The sequence below is a fragment of the Carcharodon carcharias genome, chromosome 8 (genome assembly GCF_017639515.1).
Source record: "Carcharodon carcharias isolate sCarCar2 chromosome 8, sCarCar2.pri, whole genome shotgun sequence".
Classification (NCBI taxonomy): domain Eukaryota; kingdom Metazoa; phylum Chordata; class Chondrichthyes; order Lamniformes; family Lamnidae; genus Carcharodon; species Carcharodon carcharias.
In genome coordinates this window covers 46331271-46354606 of record NC_054474.1, presented here as the reverse complement: position 1 = coordinate 46354606, position 23336 = coordinate 46331271, and the positions used below count along the sequence as shown (strand labels likewise).

Below are 23336 nucleotides of genomic sequence, written 5' to 3'. Positions count from 1 at the left end.
CAAGTATCCATTTATCACATCCTTTATAATAGATTCTAGGATTTTCCCTTCTATTGATGTAAGTCTAACAGGTCTGTAGTTCCCTGTATTCTCTCTCTCCCTTCTTAAATTGTGGGGTGAGATTTGCTACCCTCCAATCTTCAGGAACCATTCCAGAATCTATAGAGTTTTGGAAAATGATCATCCAAAAATCCACTATGAGGGAAGATTTATGAAACTTAGACTCTTCAAACCAGATGGAGGCGTCGGAGAGGTGATTTTTGGGTTGGATTTTCAAAGCGGGTCTGCTACCTGACACCTGGATGAATTCCGTCTGTGTCCCAATGCTGTGCCTCAACAGTGTCACTCTTGCAGCACTATTTCTAAATTCAAATGCCCGAATAGGGCAGGAAGCAAGTTCAGCAGCCAGTCAGTGGCGCTGAGTGCCTCCAGTAAGTGGGAGTATAGCTTGGCTGACCCCACCGACAAAGGCAAACAGCAAGCATGTTGGGGGCTACCGCTGCCTTGCCAGAGACAGCAGGCAGCTCATCAGAAGACCAGGAGCTGGAACATGGAGGAAAATGGCCTTGCAAACACAGAAAAGGTACAGCACTGGACCCGGCCCTTGTTGGCCCATCAAAAATTAGTCTTACATAAAGTCAAGTGAACTTTCCGATGTTCCCAACAGCTAGGCACCAACGTGCACCAACCTGTTCATGTTCATTGAAACTAAGATTAAAAATCACATTCTGCACCAGCTAAGCTTAGGCAGCTCATGAGCCATTTTTTGACAACAAGCAGATTTCCCATTCCCAAACCCCGCGAGCCCTTTGAAATTTTCAAACTGCCCCAGAGGTGTCGGGATGCTCGACCTCAGGGACTACGATTTTGGAATACTATTGCACCAGATCTCAAACCTGCGGGCATTTGAACATCTGGCCTTTTAGATCAGTATACAGAATAGTAAATGGTGTGGAACTGGTATATCAGGAATATTACTTTCAATCATATTGCGGAAATAGGACAAGGGAACACAGGTTCAAAGTAGTGAAAGGTAACCTTGGTGTGTTATATTCCAGAAAGCCCATTGAAGGATAGAACTGGAGCTAATATTTGCACACTTTTATAAGTATTTACTTATAGAGATACACATTACATGCATATACTTCCTAACAACCACAGTTCAGTTTTTGTGTTATTCAATCATGTGAGACATCACATCAGTGTCTAACCTCGTTCTTATCCATTGCCATCAGAGATCAATAAAGAATATTTCATTTTGAATGCAGTTTTAAGTCTGTATATAAATGATGAATTTTCTTCAATCTGAGCATATGAATGAGCTGATGAAAATTTACCAAAGATCCTGTGAGAAAAGAAGAGCCCCATGTATGAGAAAGGGAGAGAAAAAGGGAGAGAAAAAGAAAATAGTAAGACAACTGAGCTTTTTTCAATTCATTCACGGAATGTGGGCAGCGCTAGCTAGGTCAACATTTATTGCCTATCCCTAATTGCCCTTAAGGTGATAGTAAGCTGCCTTCTTGAACTGCTGCAGTTCATGTGGTGTAGGTACACCCACAGTGCTGTTAGGGAGAGAGTGCCAGGGTTTTGACCCAGTGACAGTGAAGGAACAGCGATATATTCCCATGTCAGGATGGTGAGTGACTTGGAGGGGAACTTCCAAGTGGTGATGTTCCCATGTGTGCTGCCCTTGTCTTTCTAGGTGGTAGTGTTCGTGGGTTTGGAAGGTGCTGTCTAAGGACCTTGGTGAGTTCTTGCAGTGCATCTTGTAGATGGTACACACTGCTACCACTGTGCGTTGATGGTGGAGGGAGTGAATGTTTGTGGGTGGGGTGCCAATCAAGCGGGTTGCTTTGTCCTGTCTTGAGTGTTGTGGGAGCTGCACTCATCCAGGCAAGTGCAGGAAGGCCTGACTTGTGCCTTGCAGATGGTGGACAGGCTTTGGGGAGTCAGGAAGTGAGTTACTTGCCACAGGATACCTAGCCTCTGACCTGCTCTTGTAGTCACAGTATTTACATGGCTAGTCCAGTTCAGTTTCTGATCAATGATAACCCCCAGGATGTTGATAGGGGGGGATTCAGTGATAGTAGTGCAATTCAATGTCAAGGGGTGACAGTTAAATTCTCCCTTATTGGAGATGGTCATTGCATGATACTTGTGTACCGCACATGTTACTTGCCACTTGTCAGTCCAAGCCTGGATATTGTCCAGGTCTTGCTGCTTTTGGACATGGACTGCTTGAGTATCTGAGCAGTTGCGATTGGTGCTGAACATTGTGTAATCATCAGCGAACATCCCCACTTCTGACCTTATGATGGAAGGAACGTTATTACTGAAGCAGCCGAAGATGGTTGGGCATAGGACACTACCCTGAGAAACTTTTGCAATTATGTCCTGGAACTGAGATGATTGACCTCCAACAACCACAACCATCTTCCTTTGTGCTAGGTATGACAGCAACCAGTGAAGAATTTTCCCCCTGATTTCCATTAGCTTCAGTTTTGCTAGGGCTCCTTGATGCCACACTCGGTCAAATGTTGCCTTGATATCAAGGGCAGTCATTCTCACCTCACCTCCAGAGTTCAGCTCTTTTGTCCATGTTTTAACCAAGGCTGTAATGAGGTCAATAGCTGAGTGACCCTGGGTAACCCAAACTGGGCGTCAGTGAGCAGGTTATTGCTAAGCAAGTGCCACTTGATAGCACTGTTGACGGCCCCTTCCATCACTTTACTGATGATCGAAAGTTGACTGATGGAGTAGTAATTGGCCTAGTTGGATTTGTCCTGCTTTTTGTGTACAGGACAGAACTGGGCAATTTTTCACATTACCAGGTAGATGCCAATGTTGTAGCTGTACTGGAACAGCTTGGCTAGGGGTGTGGCAAGTACTGGAGCGCAAGTCGTCAATACTATTGCTGGAATGTTGTCAGGTCCCATAGCCTTTACAGTATCCAATTTTTCAACTATTTCTTGATATCACTTGGAGTGAATCAAATTGCTGAAGACTGGCATGTGTGTTGCTGGGGTCCTCCGGAGGAGACCGAAATGGATCATCCACTCGGCACTTTCGGCTGATTGTTGCAAATGCTTCAGCCTTATCTTTTTCACTTGTGTACTGGGCTCCCCCATCATTGAGGGTGGGGATGGTTGTGGAGCCTCCTCCTCCAGAAAGTTAATTGTCCACCACCATTCGCGACTGGATGTGGCAGGACTGCAGAGCTTAGATCTGATCCGTTAGTTGGGGAATCACTTAGCTCTGTCTATCACTTGTTGTTTATGCTCATGCAAGCAGTCCTGTGTTGTAGCTTCACCAGCTTGACACCTCATTTTAGGTGTGCTTGGTGCTGCTACTGGCAGGCCTTCCTGCACTCTTCATTAAACCAGGGTTGATCCCCTGTCTTGGTGGTAATGGTAGAGTGGGGGATATGCCAGGCCATGAGGTTACAGATTCTGGTTGAGTACAATTCTGCTGCTGCTGATGGCCCACAGCGCCTCATGGATGCCCAGATGAGTTGCTAGATCTGTTTGAAATCTATCCCATTTAGCAAGGCAGTATTGCCACACAACATGATGGAGGGTATCCTCAGTGTAAGACAGGACTTCGTCTCCACGGGGACAGAGGTGGTCACTCCTACTGATACTGTCGTGGACAGATGCATCTGCGGCAGGCAGGTTGGTAAGGATGAGGTCAAGTATGTTTTTTCCTCTTGATGGTTCCCTCACCACCTGCTGCAGACCCAGCCTAGCAGCTATGTCCTTTAGGACTTGGCCAGCTCAGTCGGTAGTGCTGCTACCGAGCCATTCTTGGTGAAGGACATTGAAGTCCCCCACCCAGAGTATATTCAGCACCCTTGTCACCCTCAGTGCTTCCTCCTAGTGATGTTCAACATGGAGGAGCACTGATTCATCTACTGACAGGGACGGTACGTGGTAATCGGCAGGTGATTTCTTTGCCCATATTTGACCTAATGCCATGAGACTTCATGGGGTCTGGAGTCAAAGCTGAGGACCCCCAGGGCAACTCCCTCCCGACTGTGTACCACTGTGCCACCACCTCTGCTGGATCTGTCCTGCCAGTGGGACAGGACATACCCAGGGATGGTGATGGTGGTGTCAGGGACATTACAAGGTATGATTCCGTGAGGATGTCTATGTCAGGCTGTTGTTTAACTAGTCTGTGAGACAGCTCCCCCAATTTTGGCACTAGCCCCCAGATGTTAGTAAGGAGGACTTTGCACGGCCGACAGGGCTGAGTTTGCCATTTTTGTATCCGGTGCGTAGGTCGATGCCAGGTAGTCTGTCCAGTTCCATTCTTTTAGATTATAGGCCAAGTCTCACCACCTGAGTTCTTAGTGAAAAATGACACAGTAGAGAGATGAAAATCACTGCAATAATTGAGAGAAGTGTCTGCATTCTCCAGATCCCTTATATTTGTTCGATCAGAGTCTGGTTCACTAATCCATTCCATGCAACAACTTTCTGATTGACTGCTCGAAGTGACATTTCATAAAATATTATTACTAATGTGTTTTCAAATGTATTAGTATTATGGTCAATGGCACAAATTGACACAGCATAACAACAGTATACACCACAGCTCAACAAATAAAAGATGATCCCTAAGTCGGCAAACTTTGATTTTCCAGCACGTGGGATATATTTCATAAACTAAGAAAATCTCTTCCATGACTAAGTATAGAGATACTAATATTGATTCAATATAAATTTACTAAGAAGAAATGGATTCAGGAACAGTTCTACTATGTTATTAATCTTTTCCACATTAATAATGAAATATGCAGTGTTCATTGGCATAACTTTGTCTAACCTACATATTTATTTCTTTGTCAGCTCCAGGATTTATTTCTCAGTAGATATGTGTTTTCTCCCCCACTTTCTCCCAGCTAGGAACAAGTGGCTTCCATCTGATCCACAAATCATATCAGAAGGACTTTATGCAATCGCTGTTGTGTTAAGTTTCTCCCGAATTGCTTACATTCTACCAGCAAATGAAAGCTTTGGTCCTCTGCAGATCTCCCTTGGAAGGACAGTGAAAGACATTTTCAAGTTCATGGTCATATTCATTATGGTATTTGTTGCGTTCATGATTGGAATGTTCAATCTTTATTCCTACTATCTGGGAGCAAAGTATAATCCAGCCTTTACAACGTAAGTAAATGCATTGTTCTCATTTCATAATATAAAAATTAATATTTTATACAGATTTTATACAGAAGCAGATTTTATGCAATAATATGATAAACACTGGCATAAGCATTTTTTGCTATATTCTATGCAAATTTGCTCCACAAAAAAGCAGCCAACATTTCAATAAGGCAAATGAAATTCCAGTTTACCTCTACATTTATTAAAATTCAGACATTGTTGCTTGTCACATGCTGGTATTCATTAAACTGCATATTTGCATATGACCTATTGTAGAAACGACTATTTTGTGGGCACTAGCAAGTATAAAGAAAAAGAATCTATTCACAACCAAAGTTTCTGACTGCCGGTAGCTCCCAGTCCTGTAAAACTAGGGAAGATTACGTCCCTCTCCTCCCACTCTAATAGGCGGGGATTTTCTGGCCCCGTTGTGGCGGGACCTACCGGAGGATATTTGGCGGCCCAGCCAAAGATCCATTGACTTTTCGGCGGGACCGGATGATGTTGACAGTAGGCGGGGCCAGAAAATCCTGCCCTAAGAGTAATTGCCATGTTCGTAAAATACTAACAACACCATGAAGAGAAAAAATGTTACAAAAGTCTTGATGGACATAATATTAATCATTTTACTGTTGCAAAGAAAAATCCAATGACTACAAATATCTATTAGCAATACAAAAATATTTAATAAAAAACCATTCAGCCCCTTGAACGCATTCATGATAGACTAATGACACCTCACTCTGACATCTCCTGAGAAAGCATTCCACAAAGTTTCCCCATGCAACACAGGCTAAGTTGAGGAAAACTCTAGAATACTGACCTAACCTTGCATCATTTTCATATATCATTCATTTTGTTGCCTCATTTATTAGGTTTTCTCCATAGTTTCAGCAGCTGAGGGGCCATCAGGATCAACACAAGACATAGGGTGAATCGTCCCAAATTTGCATCAAGTGCGGTAGCGGGCGTAAAAAAGTGTTTTACCCATCAGCCGCAATGGCGGATTTTTGCCCCATATCGTCCCCTTCCCGGCGCATCCTACCTCATTAATAACGCAATTACAGGAAACATGCCGGATCGCTGGTGGGCGGGCTCAGGTTTGCCCTCAGCGCTTCCTCGCCCCGGGCACCATAATTAAAGCACATCAGAGAGCAGCCTACTTCACGTCTACAGACCAGGACTGCTCCAAGCAACAGACGGTCCCAAAAGCAAAGGTCACAGCAGCCCCAAATTTAGTGACGCCTCTCTGGGGCGCCTGCTGGACACAGTGGGTGGCCACCGCGAAATCCTCTACATCTGCTTTGACCAGAGGAGGTCCACCAGAGTCACCAATCCAGCCTGGGAGGTGGTGGCAACGGCAGTCAGCGCTAATGGAGCACAGAGGAGGTCAGGCATCCAGTGCACAAAGAGGATGAATGGTCTCATCCGTCCCGCCAGGATAAGTTAACCACCTCATCACTCTCAACACACACTCCTAAACCCATCACACATCCACAGGGACCTCACGTTTCAAGGACAACACCACTAACTCTCACACACACTTTCACATCTCAATCAGCCTCATATCCTCTCAAGCTTGCGTCCTCATCCTGTCCATAGTTCTGGTCACCATAGAAACATTCTATGCCAAGCGTCCTGCTCTCACTCTCTCCATCCGTTTTCAGGCAGAAGCTGGCTGACAACAGGAGAAAGAGGTCCCAGACTGGGAGTGGAGTGGCTGACATTAAGCACCTCACTCACTTTGAGGAGCATGCCATGGCACTGGCTGGTGAGGAAGTGGACCATGCCTGCAGTGATGGTGAGGTCAGCGGTGAACACCCACGTGAGGATCTTGCACCACATCATCCCTCTCAATGCAGCTGTGAGTGCTCTCTCTCTCTCCTGCTTTTGGCTCTGTTCCCATGCACTAGTTATCTCTACTTTGGTTCACAGGGAGCTTTGCCAAGCGACCGACACCCTCAGCCAGCCAGTCTCTCAGCTTCATCCAGCTCCTCACCTCCATCAAAAAGTACTCCTCCTCCATTGAAGAGCTGGAAATAAGCAGCCTGGAAGAGGTGAAAATAAACAGCTTGGAAGACCCATCACAGCACTTACCCACACCCTCCACCAGCGCAGAGACACGCACCTCGGTGGGACCTAGATCTAGGGCAGGCTTGGGTTCAAAATCTGGTGGTCACCGCACAAACACATGTCCGCTGCAGGAGGAGGTAGGTTCAGCCAAGCTCCCAGCACTAAGAGTACTTCTGGGGAAGGGTCATCTGTGGGGCTTATCGTGGAGACTCAGCAGAAGGCAGGGGCACATCACACAAAGCTGTCGGAAGCCCTAATGGAGTGGCATGCGAGTTGGAGGACTGCATCTACCTGCTCTCTGATGAAGTGGTGCCCACATGTGCATGCATGGAGGTCTCCATGGGAAGGATGGCGGATGCCATGGAGGCCCTGGTCCAGCAGAATGCAGAGATGCATTCTACTGCGGTAGCCAAAAGTGAGTTCCTGCAGTGGCAACGCAAGAGGAAAACGGGGCACCTCGATGTCCCTTCAGGTGTTCCTTCCCCTCAAGGAATCAGGCGAGGGCCCTCAGGCGCCCAAAGGGAGGAGGAGCAGCAGCCGGATGCCCCTCGGTCATCCACTGAGGAATCTCAGAGGCTTTTCCGCTCCCTCCAAGTCCTTTTGCCTGTGACCCTCTCAACCTCAACCTCTGCCACCGCAGAGGGAGCAACTGGCCCACAGGAGGACAACTAAAGCACTCGAGGGCCCTCAAGGCCTCGGCTCACCAGAGGACGCACACTGAAGTCATCAGAGGCAACAGGGCCAACCATTGCACAGGCTATCTCCACCCCTGCTGCGGATGTCAGGGCAGCACTTAGAAGAAATGGTATGCCTAGAAGAGTTAAGAAATTCTGATCACAGTTGATTGCATAGGTGAACACATTTGGTCACTTTATAATCTGCAAATACATTCACTTTTACTGAATAATGTGCAATGTTGACTTTCAGCTTCATTTACAGGCTTCGTGAGTCCTCCCCCTATATCCCCCCATCCCCTCACTAGCACTTCAGATGCATGCAGCTGGACCAAGAGTGAATCTGGAGGGAGAAGGGTGTGTGCAGCAGGGCCTTTTAGAGCCTTGTGCAAACACTCTGCCACACACGCAGAGCCTTCATCCATCACACTCAGCCCGAGCATTTTCAATGCTGCCTGACGTGCTTTCCTGCCAGCGTAACGGTAAATTGGGCATGGGGGGACGATTCCAGTCTGGCCTTACTTTGCATCCCATTATTATCACCGCTGTAGCAGACATCATCGGATGATCCCACTGTGATTTCATGCTATGGCATGAAACTGATTTCTGCCCCCCTGTCGAATTCCAACCCCCCACCCCCCACCCCCCAAACCCCCAACCCCCAACCCTCCATGATGCCCGCGGCCAACAGGAGCAGAAAATTCCAGCCTTCAACATCCCCATCTGTAACCAACTTTTTAACTCTGAGTCACATTCATAACTTAGATATTCATTCAGCTCTTGTTTGCTGAGGGTGTATTCATAATCGTCACTGCGTGAAAAATTCCTTTCAATTTGAAATTATTCTTGAGATCTCTTAATTTGATACACTCACACTCCCTAATTTTGTGCTCACAGTTTAATGTTACATAATCTACTTTTAGCTATATTAGCATTCCTCTCAACATTTACAAAATTTTAAACATCTCTCTTAATCTTTGTTTTTTCATTGAAAATAAAATAATTTATGGGCATCTTTCTTCAATACTTAGAGCAGAGTTTTCCTATCCTGCCCACTGCAGGTTTCATGGGGAGCAGGAGCGGAGAATCCAGCAGTAAGCAAAAAGTCGGAAATCCGCCGGTGTAAAAACAGCTTGCAATTCTCCCGATGCTGGGTTTATGGTAGGTCAGTTATCCCGCCGACTAGAGCTGTGAACGCAATTTGCATTCAGTAACATCTCATGAATGCTCATTAAAACAGCTGCTCGCCAGAATCTTGTCACGCCAGAAGGAAATTACATCTGCCTCAAACCCATTTGAAAAGGAGTGGTGTGCACAAGTCGGACCTCAGTTTGCTCGTAACATACATATCCTACCTGCTACAGCACTGTGCCGGTCTTGTTGAGATAGGGCTGTGGGCTTGGTCTGCTCCTCTTTACCGGCATTGTCCCGAAGAACACCACTGTGCTGTGGTGCTCATGCAGGCCTCCACTTTCAGACCAGTACTGCAGCCAGGGTTGGGGAGTGCAGGGGTCTTCTACTCCCAGTGGCTGAGATCGTTGTCCACAAGAACACCACTGTAGAGTGGTAGTCAGGCAGAACTCCACTTTCAGAAAATAGCACTTCAACCAGGGGTGGGCTGTGAGGCGAGGATGGGGATGACAAACACAAGGTGGGCAATGGAAGGAAGGCTGTGGAATGGCAGTGAGGGAGAAGGGGGAACACAAGTAGTCACTCTCCAACCTCTTGTTGCTGCCAGTTAGCATTGTTAAAGGGCTGCTCAGAACTCAGTGGCTTCACATCACAGTCACTGCATCTCAAGAGTAGCACATGGGAATGTAGAATTTGGGAATGTAGGCAGTACTGAAGGAGATACAGCTGTATTATACATGGCATTCCATCAATGAAGGCCTGATACGTGTTCACCAGATTTGACATTCCTAATAGGCCAAAGGGCATCCACTCATTGACCATGAGCAACTGATTGGCCACAATCCAGACTGGAACACAGAGCGAGGTTGGGTCACTCATCTCACTTAAACTTTAGTATCCCACACAGGGCTCAAGATCTTACATATCTGCGATAGCATCTTTGTCACCTCAATGTGTGTTCTAGTGTCTCAGGGACAAGACAGCATCAGCCACCATGCAAGTAGGGCAGGAAATAATATGGACCCTTCCAGTTTCCAAACATGTCATCTTCTGAGCTTCACTTTCTTGCCCCTTGAATCATTAATGGGCCATAACTTCCAACTAGAGTAGGAAAGAGATGGCCCGCAGGAATTACTATAAGTACATACTTAACTGGTCTTAAAAATTACATTGACACTTCCATTCACCAGAGCTGCTTGGGGCCTGCAGCGAAGTGCAGCTCCAGCGGATTCAACAAGGCTACACCCCTTTTTTTAACGGCACACTGCCATAAAGCAGGTAAGTTTAAAGGGCCAGGGAAATTGACAGGCCAGGGGGAAGTTAAAGTGTCTAAGGTAAGTGGGAGGGTGGAGGGGTTCGGATGGTGGGTGGAGGGGGTCAGATGTCAGGGGTTGGGGGTAGGTAATCAGGGATGGAGGAATCAGAGGTTAGGGGGTTGGGGGTGTCAGAGGTCAGGGTGGTGCAGGGGTGTTGGAGGTCCAGGGGGCTGGGGGTCGATCGGAGATCCGGAGTGATGGGGCAGTGGGGCTTCAGAAATCCGGGGGCGGGTGGGGGGGGATCAGATGTCAGGGGATGGGGGTGTTGGAGGTCCGGGCATGGGGGTGGGGGGGGGGGGGGGGTGCGTTGGGGGGGGGGGGGGGGGGGGGCGGGTGGGGTGGTGTTGGGGGGGTCAGATGCCGGGGGAAGGGGGTCAAGAGTTTGGGAATCAGAGGTCGGGGTGGGGGTGTTGGAGGTTGGGGGTGGGAGGTCGAGGGGGTGACGGGTGAGATGTTCAGAGGGTGGAGTTCAGGGGTGTGGGGGGGATGTCCCGTGGGGGGATCAGGGGTATGGATGGAGTCCCGTGGGGTCAGTCTGGGTGTCTACAATAGAGGTTTTAATTCTTCTAACTTTTTCTAAGTAACCATTCGTGCAACCATGGCGGAACCATCCAAAGTTTGCGATTTAAATTGCATTTTCAGATTTTTTTATTCATTCATGGGATGTTGGCTTCGCTGGCTGGGCTGGGATTTATTGTCCATCCCTAATTGCCCTTGACAAGTCGATGGTGAGCTGCCTTCCTGAACCACTGCAGTCCATGTGGTGTAGGTACACCCACAGTGCTGTTAGGAAGTTCCAGGATTTTGATCCAGCAACAGAGAAGGAACGGCGATATATTTCCAAGACAGGATGGTGAGAGTGAGTGACCTGGAGAGGAACTTCCTGGTGTTGGTGTTCCTAGCTATCTGCTGCCCTTGTCCTTCTAGATGGTAGTGATTGTGGGTTTGAAAGGTGCTGTCTAAGGGTCCTAGGTGAGTTTCTGCAGTGCATCTTGTAGATGGCACACACTGCTGCCACTGTACATTGATGTTGGAGGGAGTGAATGTTTGTGGATGTAGTGCTGATCAAATGGGTTGCCTTGTTTTGTCTTGGTGTCAAGCTTCTTGAGTGTTGTGGGAGCTGCACTCATCCAGGCAAGTGGAGAGTATTCCATCACACTGCTGACTTGTGCCTTGTAGATGGTGGACAGGCTTTGGGGAATTAGGATGTGAGTTACCCATCGCAGGATTCCTAGCCTCTGACCTGCTCTTGTAGCCACAGTATCTATATGGCTAGTCCAGATCAGTTTCTGGTCAATGGTAACCCCCAGGATGTTGATAGTGGGGGATTCAGTAATGGTAATGCTATTGAACGTCAAGGGGTGATGGCTAGATTCTCTCTTGTTGGAGATGGTGATTGTCTGGCACGAATGTTACTTGCCACTTGTCAGTCCAAGCCTGGATATTGTCCACGTCTTGCTGCATTTGGACATAGACTGCTTCAGTATCTGAGGAATCGCGAATGGTGCTGAATATTGTGCAATCGTCAGCGAATATTTCCACTTCTGACCTTATGATGGAAGAAAGGTCATTGATGAAGCAGCTGAAGATGGTTGGGCTGAGGACACTATCCTGAGGAACTCCTGTAGTGATATCCTGGAACTGAGATGACTGACCTCCAACAACCACAACCATCTTCCTTTGTGCTAGGTATGACTCCAACCAGCGGAGACTTTTTCCCCTTGATTCCCATTGGCTTCAGTTTTGCTAGGGGGCCTTGATGCCCCACTGTGATGGTTCCCAGTGCAGGGCAATTATCCAGAGGAACTGCCACTTCTGGGTAATTGCTGTTCAAACCCTTACCTGTGAAGTTCTCAGAGGGATTCCTCAGCGCATCTTTGCACTACCCCCAAATCCTACACTGGGGAGCTTGGAGGTTAGGGCCCATTGTTTTTAATGTTCCCTTTCAAAGAGAACACAAAAGCAGATATGGATCCAGGGCTCAATACTGCCTTTGTCAGGATCCTAATGCAATGGAAGAGGTGAAGGAGGGCAATGCGACTCCACATGCAGTTCCAGCAGGAGGGATATGGTCAAACTGAGCCAGAGCATGAACAGGAGGGTCAGGAGGAGAGACCCAGACAATGGAGGTGAATTGCCAGACCTAGGGCTGGATTTTACCATCGGCGAGCAGAGGTGGGGCTCCTTGACGCATAAAATGACACGCGGTGACATCGGGCAGAACTCCCAACGTCACCATGCCCCATTTAAATTTTCAGGAAGGTGGGGGCGCAGCAAAATCGGCTGCATGCCTGCCAACCTGTCAATGGCCAATTGAGGCCATTGACAGAGCAATTAAAGTAATTAGTGGACCTGCCCATCCAACCTTAAGGTTGGCGGGCAGGCCAAGAGCCCCGGTGGGAAGTAGAAAAAATATGAAACGTCATCCACAGACGGGAAGAGGTTTCATGTAGGGTTTTAAAAATTTTAAGAAAGTTTTTTTGGAAATCATGAACATGTCCCAACTCATGTGACAATGTCACATGAGGGGACATGTAAGGGAATTTTCTTTTCTATTTTTAATATTTTTGAAAGTAGAGATGATCTCCCTGAGGCTGCACTTAGCCTCAGGGAGATGAGTGTGCTTTTCGTGCACATGCGCGAAAGAGTACACTCTCAATTTTAGGCATTCCCCCCCACCCCCCCCACACAGGAAGTGCATGGCGCTTCCCTGCTGACATCACGCTGGGTGGGTCTTAATTGGCCCACCCACCCAAAATGGTGCGCCGCCCACCCATCAACCTCCTCCCCCTGACAGGGGGAAAATTCAGTCCCTAGAGTTACCGTAGAAGAGTCTCCTATTTACAAATGAGTGAGAGGCAATGCTGTGCATGTCTGTGCTTGTCCTGAGCTCTGGTACATCACATATACCACATTCTTCATGAAGACCTCAGGGAACCGATAGCGTAGTGGTATTGTCACTGGTCTAGTAAGCCAGAGACCCAGGGTAATGCTCTGGGGACCAGGGTTTGAATCCTGCCATGGCAGATAGTGGAATTAGAATTCAATAAAAATCTGGAATTAAAAGTCCAATGATGGCCGTGTCGATTGTTGTAAAACCCATCTGGTTCACTAATGTTCTTTAGGGAACAAAATCTGTTGTCCTTACCGGGTCTGGCCTACATGTGACTCCAAGCCCACAGCAAAGTGTTTGACTCTTAAATGCCCTCTGAAATGGTCTAGCAAACCACTCAGTTGTAACAAACCACTACAAAGACACATAAAAGAAATGAAACTGGATGGATCACCCAGCAGCGACCTAGGCACCAGAAATGGAGCCCTGTCAACCCTTGTTACTAACATCTGGGGACTAGTGTCAAAATTGGGAGAGCTGTCTCACAGACTGGTTGAACAACAGCCTGACGTAGTCAACCTCACGAATCATACTTTACAGGAAAATGTCCCAGACTCCACCATCACCATCCCTGGGTATGTCCTATCCCAATGGCAGGGCAGAGGTGGTGGCATAGTCATATACAGTTGGGAGGGAGTTGTCCTGGGAGTCCTGAACATCAACTCCGGACCCCTTGAAGTCTCATGGCATCAGGTCAAACATGGGAAAGGAAATCTCCTGCTGATTACGACATACTGCCCTCCCTCAGCTGATGGAGGAACTTGGAGGAAACACTGAGGGTTGCAAGGGTGCAGAATGTTCTCTGGGTGGGGGACTTCAATGTACACCACGAAGAGTGGCTCAGCAGCACCACTACTGGCCAAGTCCTAAATGACATAGCTGTTAGACTGGGTCTGTGACAGGTGGTGAGGGAACCAACATTTGACCTCTTCCTCACGAATCTGCCTGGCGCAGATGCATCTGTCCATGACAGTATCAGTAGGAGTGACCACCGCACAGTCATTGTGGAGACGAAGTCCTGTCTTCACATTGAGTATACCCTCAATCATGTTGTGTGGCACTACTACTATGCTAAATGGGATAGATTTATAACAGGTCTAGCAACTCAAGACTGGGCATCCATGAGGCGCTGTGGGCCATCAGCAGCAGCAGAATTGTACTCAAACACAATCTGTAACCTCATGGCTGGCATATCCCCCACTCTGTCATTCCCATCAAGCCAGGGGATCAACCCTAGTTCAAAGATTGCAGGAGGGCATGCCAGGAGCAACACCAAGCATACCTAAAAATGAGGTGTCAAGCTGATGAAGCTACAAAACAGGACTACTTGCATGCCAAACAGCATAAGCAGCAAGTGATAGACAGAATTAAGCGATCCCACAACCAACAGATCAGAGCTAAGCTCTGCAATCCTGCCACATCCAGTCATGAATGGTGGTGGACAATTAAACCACTCACTGGAAGAGGTGGCTCCACAAATATCTCCATCCTCAATGATGGAGGAGCCCAGCACATCAGTGCAAAAGACAAGGCTGAAGCATTCGCGACAATCTTCAGCCAGAAGTGCCAAGTGGATGATCCATCTCAGCCTCCTCCGGAGGTCCCCAGCATCACTGATGCCAGTCTTCAGCCAATTCAATTCATTCCACGTGATATCAAGAAACAGCTGAAGGCACTGGATACTGCAAAGGCTATGGGCCCTCACAACATTCCAGCAATAGTATTTGTGCTCCAGAACTTGCGACGGCCCTAGTCAAGCTCTTCCAGTACAGCTACAACACTGGCATCTACCCGGCTATGTGGAAAATTGCCCAGGTATATCCTATATACAAAAAGCAGGACAAATCCAACCAAGCCAATTACAGTCTCATCCATCTACTCTCCAACATCAGTAAAGTAATGGAAGGTGTCATCAACAGTGCTATCAAGCAGCACTTGTTTAGCAATAACCTGCTCACAGACGCCCAGTTTGGGTTACCCAGGACCATGGACAAAAGAGCTGAACTCCCGAGGCGAGGTGAAAATGATTGCCCTTGACATCAATGCAGCATTTGACCGAGTGTGGCATCAAGGAGCCCTAGAAAAACTGGGGCCAATGGGAATCAGGGGGAAAACTCTCTGCTGGTTGGAGTTATACCTAGCATGAAGGAAGATGGTTGTGGTTGTTGGAAGTCAGTGATCTCAGCTCCAGGACATCACTGCAGGAGTTCCTCAGGGTAGTGACCTAGACCTAACCATCTTCAGCTGCTTCATCATTGACCTTCCTTCCATCATAAGTGGGGATGTTCGCTGATGACTACACAATGTTCAGGACCATTCATGACTCCTCAGATACTGAAGCAGTCTATGTCCAAATGCAGCAAGACCTGGACAATATCCAGGCTTGGGCTGGCAAGTGGCAAGTAACATTCGTGCCACACAAGTGTCAGGCAATGACCATCTCCAATAAGAGAGAATCTAACCATTGCCCCTTGATGTTCAATGGCATTACCTTCATTGAATCCCACACTATCAACATCTTGGGGGTTACCACTGACCAGAAACTGAACTGGACTAGCCTAATAAATACTGTAGCTACAAGAACAGGACAGAGGCTAGGAATTGTGTGATGAGTCACTCGCCTCCTGGCTCCCCAAAGCCTGTCCACCATCTACAAGGCACAAGTCAGAAGTGTGGTGGAATACTCCCCACTTGCTTGGATGAGTGTAACTCCTACAACACTGAAGAAGCTGGACACTGTACAGGACAAAGCAGCCTGCTTCATTGGCACCACATCCACAAACATTCACTCCCTCCACCACCGACGTACAGTAGCAGCAGTGTGTACCATCTACAAGATACAATGCAGGAATTCACCAAGGCTCCTACGACAGCACCTTCCAAACCCATGACCACTACCATCTAGAAGGACAAGGGCAGCAGATAGATGGGAACACCACCACCTAGAAATTCCCCTCCATGTCACTCCCATCCTGACTTGGAAATACATTGCCGTTCCTTCCCTGTTGCTGGGTCAAAATCCTAGAATTCCCTTCCCAACATCACTGTGGTTTTATCTACACCACATGGACTGTAACGGTTCAAGAAGTCAGCTCACCATCACCTTCTCAAGGGCAACGAGGGATGGGCAATAAATGTTGGCCTAGCAGTGAAGCCCACATCCCGTGAATGATTAAAAAAAAAGTTGGATGCCATCCCCTGCAAGTGGCTTTGAAAGTAATCACAGCCCTCAATTTCTTTGCCCCTGGGTCTTTCCAGGGATCAACAGGGCACCTGTGTGGCGTCTCTCAGTCTGTAACACATCGATGCATAAAGGGGGTCACAGATGCCCTTTACAGGAAGGTCCATCATTATGTCAGGTTTGCTCTGGATGAAGATAGCCAGGCTACAAGATTCACTGGCTTTGCCGCCATCTCAGGCTTCCCAAGAGCGCAGGGTGCAATAGACTGCACTCATATGATTATACGGGCTCCATGGCAGCAGCCCCTAATGTTTACAAAACCTCAAGGGCTATCATTCTGTCAACGTACAACTGGTGTGTGATCACCGGAAGCACATACTGACGTTTGTGCACAGCGACCTGGGAGTTGACATGACTCCTACTTCCTGAGTCACTCCCAGGTGCCTGAGATTTCCGAGGGGCCATTACGTCTGCAGGGATGGCTGCTTGGGGATAAGGAGTACTCACTGAAATGCTGGCAAATGACACCGGTGCATCGCCCTCAGAGTTGTTCTGAGGAGAGGTACAACACTGCTCGGAGCTCCATACGCTCCCTTATAGACCATCGGGCTTCTAAAGATGCACTTCAAATGCTTGGACCGCTCAGGTGGCTCACTCCAGTACACTCCCAACAAGGTTTTCCGCATCATCGCAGTTTGCTGTGCCCTTCACAATCTGGAACTGCAAAGAGGTGAACCCCTGCCAGAGGATGACCTGAAGGAGGGTGAGAGCTCATTGGAGGATAAAGATCCTGAGGCCCAGGAACCTCAGGAGGCTGTTAAGGGTCAGTATGAGCGTGATCACGCCATGGAGGAAGGAAGACGTGGGAGACATGCCCATGATACTTTAATTGCTGACAGGTTCCAGGAAGACTAAAGTTAAGTGAGGGAATATGGCCACATCTTTCCTCGCCCTCAATGCCATTCCCCTTCAACTCAGAGGATATCCACCCACTTGCAGCAAGAACGAGTCATGCATTGACACTTGCACATTCTGACCTTATGAATCACCAGACCCTGATCTCTGCTTTGGTCCGTGGGCCCTGTGAGTGAGCTCACTCTGGGAACTGAGAGCCCGATGTGAGAGAAGACTTGAAGCCTTCGCCGCCATCTAATAATGCAAACACTGCTGCGACTGAGATGTGGACATGCCTAGGGATCTCCTTCTCCTGTGCATGTCCTGTCTTCTGCCACTACCACTGAGGAGACACAAATGCTGCTAGAATATCAATGCTGATAAGCTGCCCTCACTCAATGATGTTCCTTAAGGAAGTAGGGTTAGAAATTCATACATCACACACTTCGAATAATGATTTAAACATATCTCCCTGACATCACACAAGGGGTGCAGATACTAGTTCAACTGAGGTTGACATCACAGGAATGTTAATCTCACAGCGGGACACTATCACTGAGGGGGAGGAAGGCTAAACCTCGACGGAAGAGGATTCCAGTTTACAAATTCACAACACTCTCAGCTGAACAAAACATTCACATAATCATGGAATGTATTAGCAAAAGTGCAATTTCTTTACATGTATAGCATGATCCAAAAGAGACATCAAATATTCTTAACTTTTCTAACTCCACCACTACGCCTGGCTGCAGCCCCGACAGCAGCAGCAGAGGTGGAGGAAGCCTGCTGACTGCTACATCCTGATGTCTGTGATAACCTTGGTGGATGTCCTCTGGTGGCCTGGGGCCTGGAGGGCCCTGGCCTGATAAGGGTCACCTGCTCCGGGGTACAAGCGCCCTCGGTGGCCTGAGCTGCTGGAGTGGATGGGGTCATAGGCAGATGGGGCTGTTAGTGACTGCACACCCTCAGAGTGTCCTGAGAGGAGGCCCCCAGGGTGTCGGGCTGATGCTCATCCTCCCTGTGGGTGCTGAAGGGCCCCGTACTGACTCCTGCAGATGATGGTTCATCTGGAGAGAGGTCGAGGTGTCTCATCCCCACGTTGCCTACATCCTGATGGTGCCCACCAGGGTGTGTGGCCATATAGAGTGCAAGGCCGATCGCAAATCCATCTAGACCTGCTGGACCAAGATCTCCATGATGGTTGCCAACCTTCCCACGGTGACCTTGAGGTGCTCGCACGTTGGAGCCACATCGGACAGAACGAGGATGGACTCCTCCATCGTTCACTCTAGCCTGCTGAATGATTGTCAAATCTCTGCCTGATGTTCCATCGCCTGTCGTTGCATCTCCAGCATTGAATTGGCAGCCCCTTCCAGAGGCTCATCATCTGACTCAGACCAAGCAGGTGGCTGGTCTCCAACAGCTCTCCAAGTGCCGGAGACCTGGGCTGTCCCTGCCTCTGACTGCTGCAGGAAATGTCATTGAGGTGTTCTCCAGAAAGTGAGCCCGAGCCTAATCTACAGCCCTGCCCCACTGACGTGTGTGTCTCTGAGTTGGTGGAGTGTGCGTGTGAGTGCTGTGATGGTTCTTCCAGAGCTTCCTCTTCGGACATGGTCTGGGGCCTCAGACTGGTGCTCGACTGCCTTGTAGGCCTTGATCTGCTGGTGCCTAGGAAATAGAAAATAGAGTTTCAGTTAATGAGCATGAGCTATATAAGACCACATGTGACTCACTGTGAATGTCAGGATTTAATGAAGTGATGGAACTGTGATCCATACCAGCTGGGAGAGGACGATCTCCCCTTCCCCACAGGAGCTATTCCTCCCCAGCCAGCTCGGGTGCAGCCTCCTCAGACTTACTGAGGGCAACAATGTTGGCCATTCCTCCCTTAGTCTGTGACCTTTCGTGCCTGTTGTACGCCAGCTTGGCCTGTACGAAGAAGAAAGAAAGGCATGTGATGAGAAGGGATGGAGCAAAGGTTGGGTGAGATGCATGTTCCCTGTGTGTGGTGAGCCCACCCCAGAAGGGCCAGAGGATGGAGCGTGAGCAACATAATAGACGGGAGGTGGTGATGTGAAAGTCTCCATGAGAGAACGAGTATTGATATATGTCCCCTGCTAATGGTTGCATGAGATCTCTGAAGACAATAGCCATTTGAGTGCATGCTGCCATGATGAGAGTTTGATACTGAAGGGAGCTGAAGGATCACTTACCCTGGAGGGGCGGATGTGATCATTCAAACTCTTCCTGCACTGGATGGCATTTTGGATGCGGCTGCCAGCTGCACTGCCCTGCTCTGCAATGGCCTCCCAAGGCTGGAGTCATGAGGCTGCTGTGTTTCCTGGAGCCATCCCTGGGATACAGGACATGTCTGTGCGCCTGCACTCCTCTGATCAAGGCCACAAGGGCCTGGTAGGTGAAGCGGGCTGCTGCCTTCTTCATGAGGCTTTCGGCCTTCTTCTTGTGGCTGGGAGACATCTCTGCACGTGTCCTGAGGATAAGTGGGTTGGAGAGAGTGAGATGTATGCGTTGCACCAGGGTTTAAATGCGGCACCCAGACCTTTGACCCCACCAGCTGCACAGCAGGTGGCGAATCAGCTCCCGACCCGCGAGGTGATTCGTCCCAATACTCGCCTGTGCATAATTAATGAACTTCCAAGTGCAGAATTGGGCGTGGGTTCCGGTCATTCCAGCCAGGTGGGTGGGCACCACTAAAACCATCTGCCACCGCACTTAGTTTCATAAATGGAAAATTCCACCTTTAGTGTCCACGTCCTGAAATCACATTTTCATTTTTCATTGAAATATTTCCAATTGATCATTGCATTTTCATAATATTATAAATGCAGACTTACGAGTATTCCAGTGTCCTATACAAAGTCAGAATATTAATAATTGAGTCATGAAGGATTATTGCCTTGCTTTACAAAACATCAAATTATTGAAAATGAGGAGGTGTTTGTTTAAACAGAAATACAAATATCTGTCCAACATCAAAGATGCTGTTTAGCAATTTTTTTGTTACATTAAACTAAATTAGACCATTCGACTCATGTCATCATCTCTAAAGCATACTAAAATCTCATTAGGATTTCTGTGCCCGTTCAAATATTGAATTGAATTACCTGCTGTGTGTATTTTGATTCCAAGAACAGAAAGTGCCAAGGTGTATATCATTTGATGCTTAGCAACTTATAAGAAATATATGAATGCTCAACTGCTAAAAGGAATATGAACAGATTTTTATTGATGTTTCTTACAATGTAACTAATTTTTTACAAATACCAATACTGCACCCTCTATTAATTTTAACAGAGCAAAATTCAAATTGCCCAACTTTTTAAATGCTCCAAGTCAGTAGACCTTTTCCCCCACCAAAGGAATTAATAACTTTGTGAGATTGATTAAATGTAGATGATTGGGGGCAGAGAAGGCTCTGGGTGGGAGGGTAGTGGTGCTGGAGGGGTGGGTGGTAGAAGAATGAGTTTAAAAAGCAGTCCATCGGTTGGAAGCAAGCACAACATTTATGATGGGCAATATCTAAAAAAAAACAGATCAAGTTCAATTTCCTCACAGAATCACAGAATTGTTACAGCTTAGAAGGAGGCCATTTGGCCCATCGTGTCTGCACCAGCTCTCTGAGCATTTTAACTTAGTGCTAATCTTCTGCCTTTTCCCCTTATCCCTGCACATTGTTTCTATTTAAGTAATCATCCAATGCCCTCTTGAATGCCTCAATTGAACCTGCCTCCACCACACTTCCAGGCAGTGCATTCCAAACCCTAACTACTCGCTGTGTGAAAATAAAATTTCTCACCTCGCATTTGCTTTTCTAAGTTTTTTTTTTCTTTTTAACTATTTATTTCAAATAAAAAAAATACATGACTTTTTCCAAGACTTTGTTTTCTTTGTGCAATAAACATGATGTGAAGCTTGCAAATTTTATAGGGTTAAATCATACTTCCTGGATCTATTAATATTTTCTGCTTTCTTTACACCAAAAGTTTTACATTTATAAAAGTTTTACATGATACCAAAAACAATTAGGCATGACTTTCAATATGCTGACAGTCAATATATCTAATGGTTGTCAAGAATGGCAACTGCTTTTTCATGATTGGGGATATTAAGAAAATAAATTGCCTAAGTTAAAAGCTACCAGTTTTTTTAAAAAACTTAAAATAGTTGCTAGCTTGTATCCTACAAGGGACCCAAACCAACAAATGCACTTCTAATCCAGAAGCTGAAAACTTACTCCTCAGTAAACATACCCACATTAGCAGTAAAATGAAAAGTGCAGAGAGCTTGGCAAATGTTTGCACCAGGAAACTATCCATCGCAAACCTACCATTTGCTGTTTCATGGTGCTAAATCAGAAGTTGTGACAAATTAAACCTTGAACAAATCTAAGAAATTGGTACATGTGGTTAGTACAAGTTATATTAATAAACTAAAAATATTCAGCATGTTTCAGCTATCTTCATGTACAGTATAAAATCCATTAGCAACTGGATAAATAAATTGAGTCAGAACATCTTAAGAGTTGGTAACTGGCAGCTTTGCAGATCTCTGAAGGTTATATCCTTTTGATGTCTGTCAGTCATTACATTTTTACATTTCCTCCTTTCTGAAGCTCTGTATATGACACTAGGATTAACCATTAGATTGGAATACTTCAGGCTGTTAATATTAGAATGGACAGTAAACACACTGGGACTGAAAATCCAGATCCCTTCTATAACTACAGTAGGACTGCAATTGAGGTCCCACAAATTAGGTGGAACCTGAATATGCAGGATCTCAGCTTTTTGTCTGTGTTTCTGAATGGCCTTCTAATACTCAGGACCTTTCTCCAAACCAAATACATAGGAGGCCATGGGGATATTAGGTTTGATGTTCTTTTTCCCCTGGCTTGGGGAATTGATAGGCCAGTGGGCTAAGTGAAACCAGCCGTCCTGGCCTGTCAACTGATGGACATGGGGTCTATCCGAGAATCCAGGTCTACTCACTGCTCTGGGACTCTTGGTCTCCTTCAGCAGGTTGATGAATAAGATGCACCCTGAGTTTATAAGGGCATCCACCCAAGATGTTAAGAGTAATAGGCTATCACAACTCTTTTGCAGAGTCTTAGATGACCATATCCCTGTACTTATACTGGAGTATCAGCCCCATGGGTTTTCAGCTTCATTTAATACAGAAGCTTAACATGATTCAAGTGAATGTAATTCAAATGGCATCTGAATAGAGCTGACTGCTCTATTTCAATACTGCACAATTTTTCACACAGTGCCATTGGTTAAAACAATAAATTTATACTTTATTGCTTAACGGTTCACTCACCAAAACGGCTGTGCTCTGATGTCTAACAAAATGCCACAAGTTATATTTTCTGTTCAAATTGTGGGTCAAGTTCTTATGTTAAAAAATGTAATATAGCAACCAATCATGCTTTCAAAGACAGAATTATATTGAAATGATTTAAGTTATATTGAATCATCTGTTCAGTGTTCTCTTCTATTCTTTTAGAGTTGAAGAGAGTTTCAAAACCTTATTCTGGTCGATATTTGGCTTGTCAGAAGTGATATCTGTTGTTCTCAAGTATGATCACAAGTTCATTGAAAACATAGGGTACATTTTGTATGGAGTGTACAATGTTACGATGGTGGTGGTGCTGCTTAATATGCTAATAGCCATGATCAACAGCTCATATCAAGAAATTGAGGTATGGTTTTAGAGCATTTTCTTTAGAAAATAAAGCTTCAACGTTATGGGATGTTTAAAAACTTAATTCAAATATCAGTACACATGTGCTCACATTCAGTACCAAGTGTACAGTGCAACAATTGGATAGCTTCCCTTCATATAATGGTCATATAAAGTGTAACTGAAACAACTAGTCATTTGAGTATTGCTGAAAAAAGACATGTTGTCAAAGCTTTTCGTCTTGCACCCATCAGGACAATTCACAAGAATACCAAATGTAAAGGGAACAACATTTTATACATCATG

The 23336-nt window shown here is 46.7% G+C and overlaps 1 protein-coding gene across 1 annotated transcript in view; it reads left to right on the top strand.

The window, feature by feature from the left end:
• The window catches only part of LOC121281187 (short transient receptor potential channel 7), a 129607-nt gene that overhangs the window by 95283 nt on the left and 10988 nt on the right, over positions 1 to 23336 (top strand). Inside the window, exons 6-7 of the mRNA XM_041193949.1 lie at positions 4904 to 5168; positions 22854 to 23049. Of these exons, the coding sequence (XP_041049883.1) occupies positions 4904 to 5168; positions 22854 to 23049 (461 nt within the window). The remainder of the gene's footprint in view (positions 1 to 4903; positions 5169 to 22853; positions 23050 to 23336) is intronic.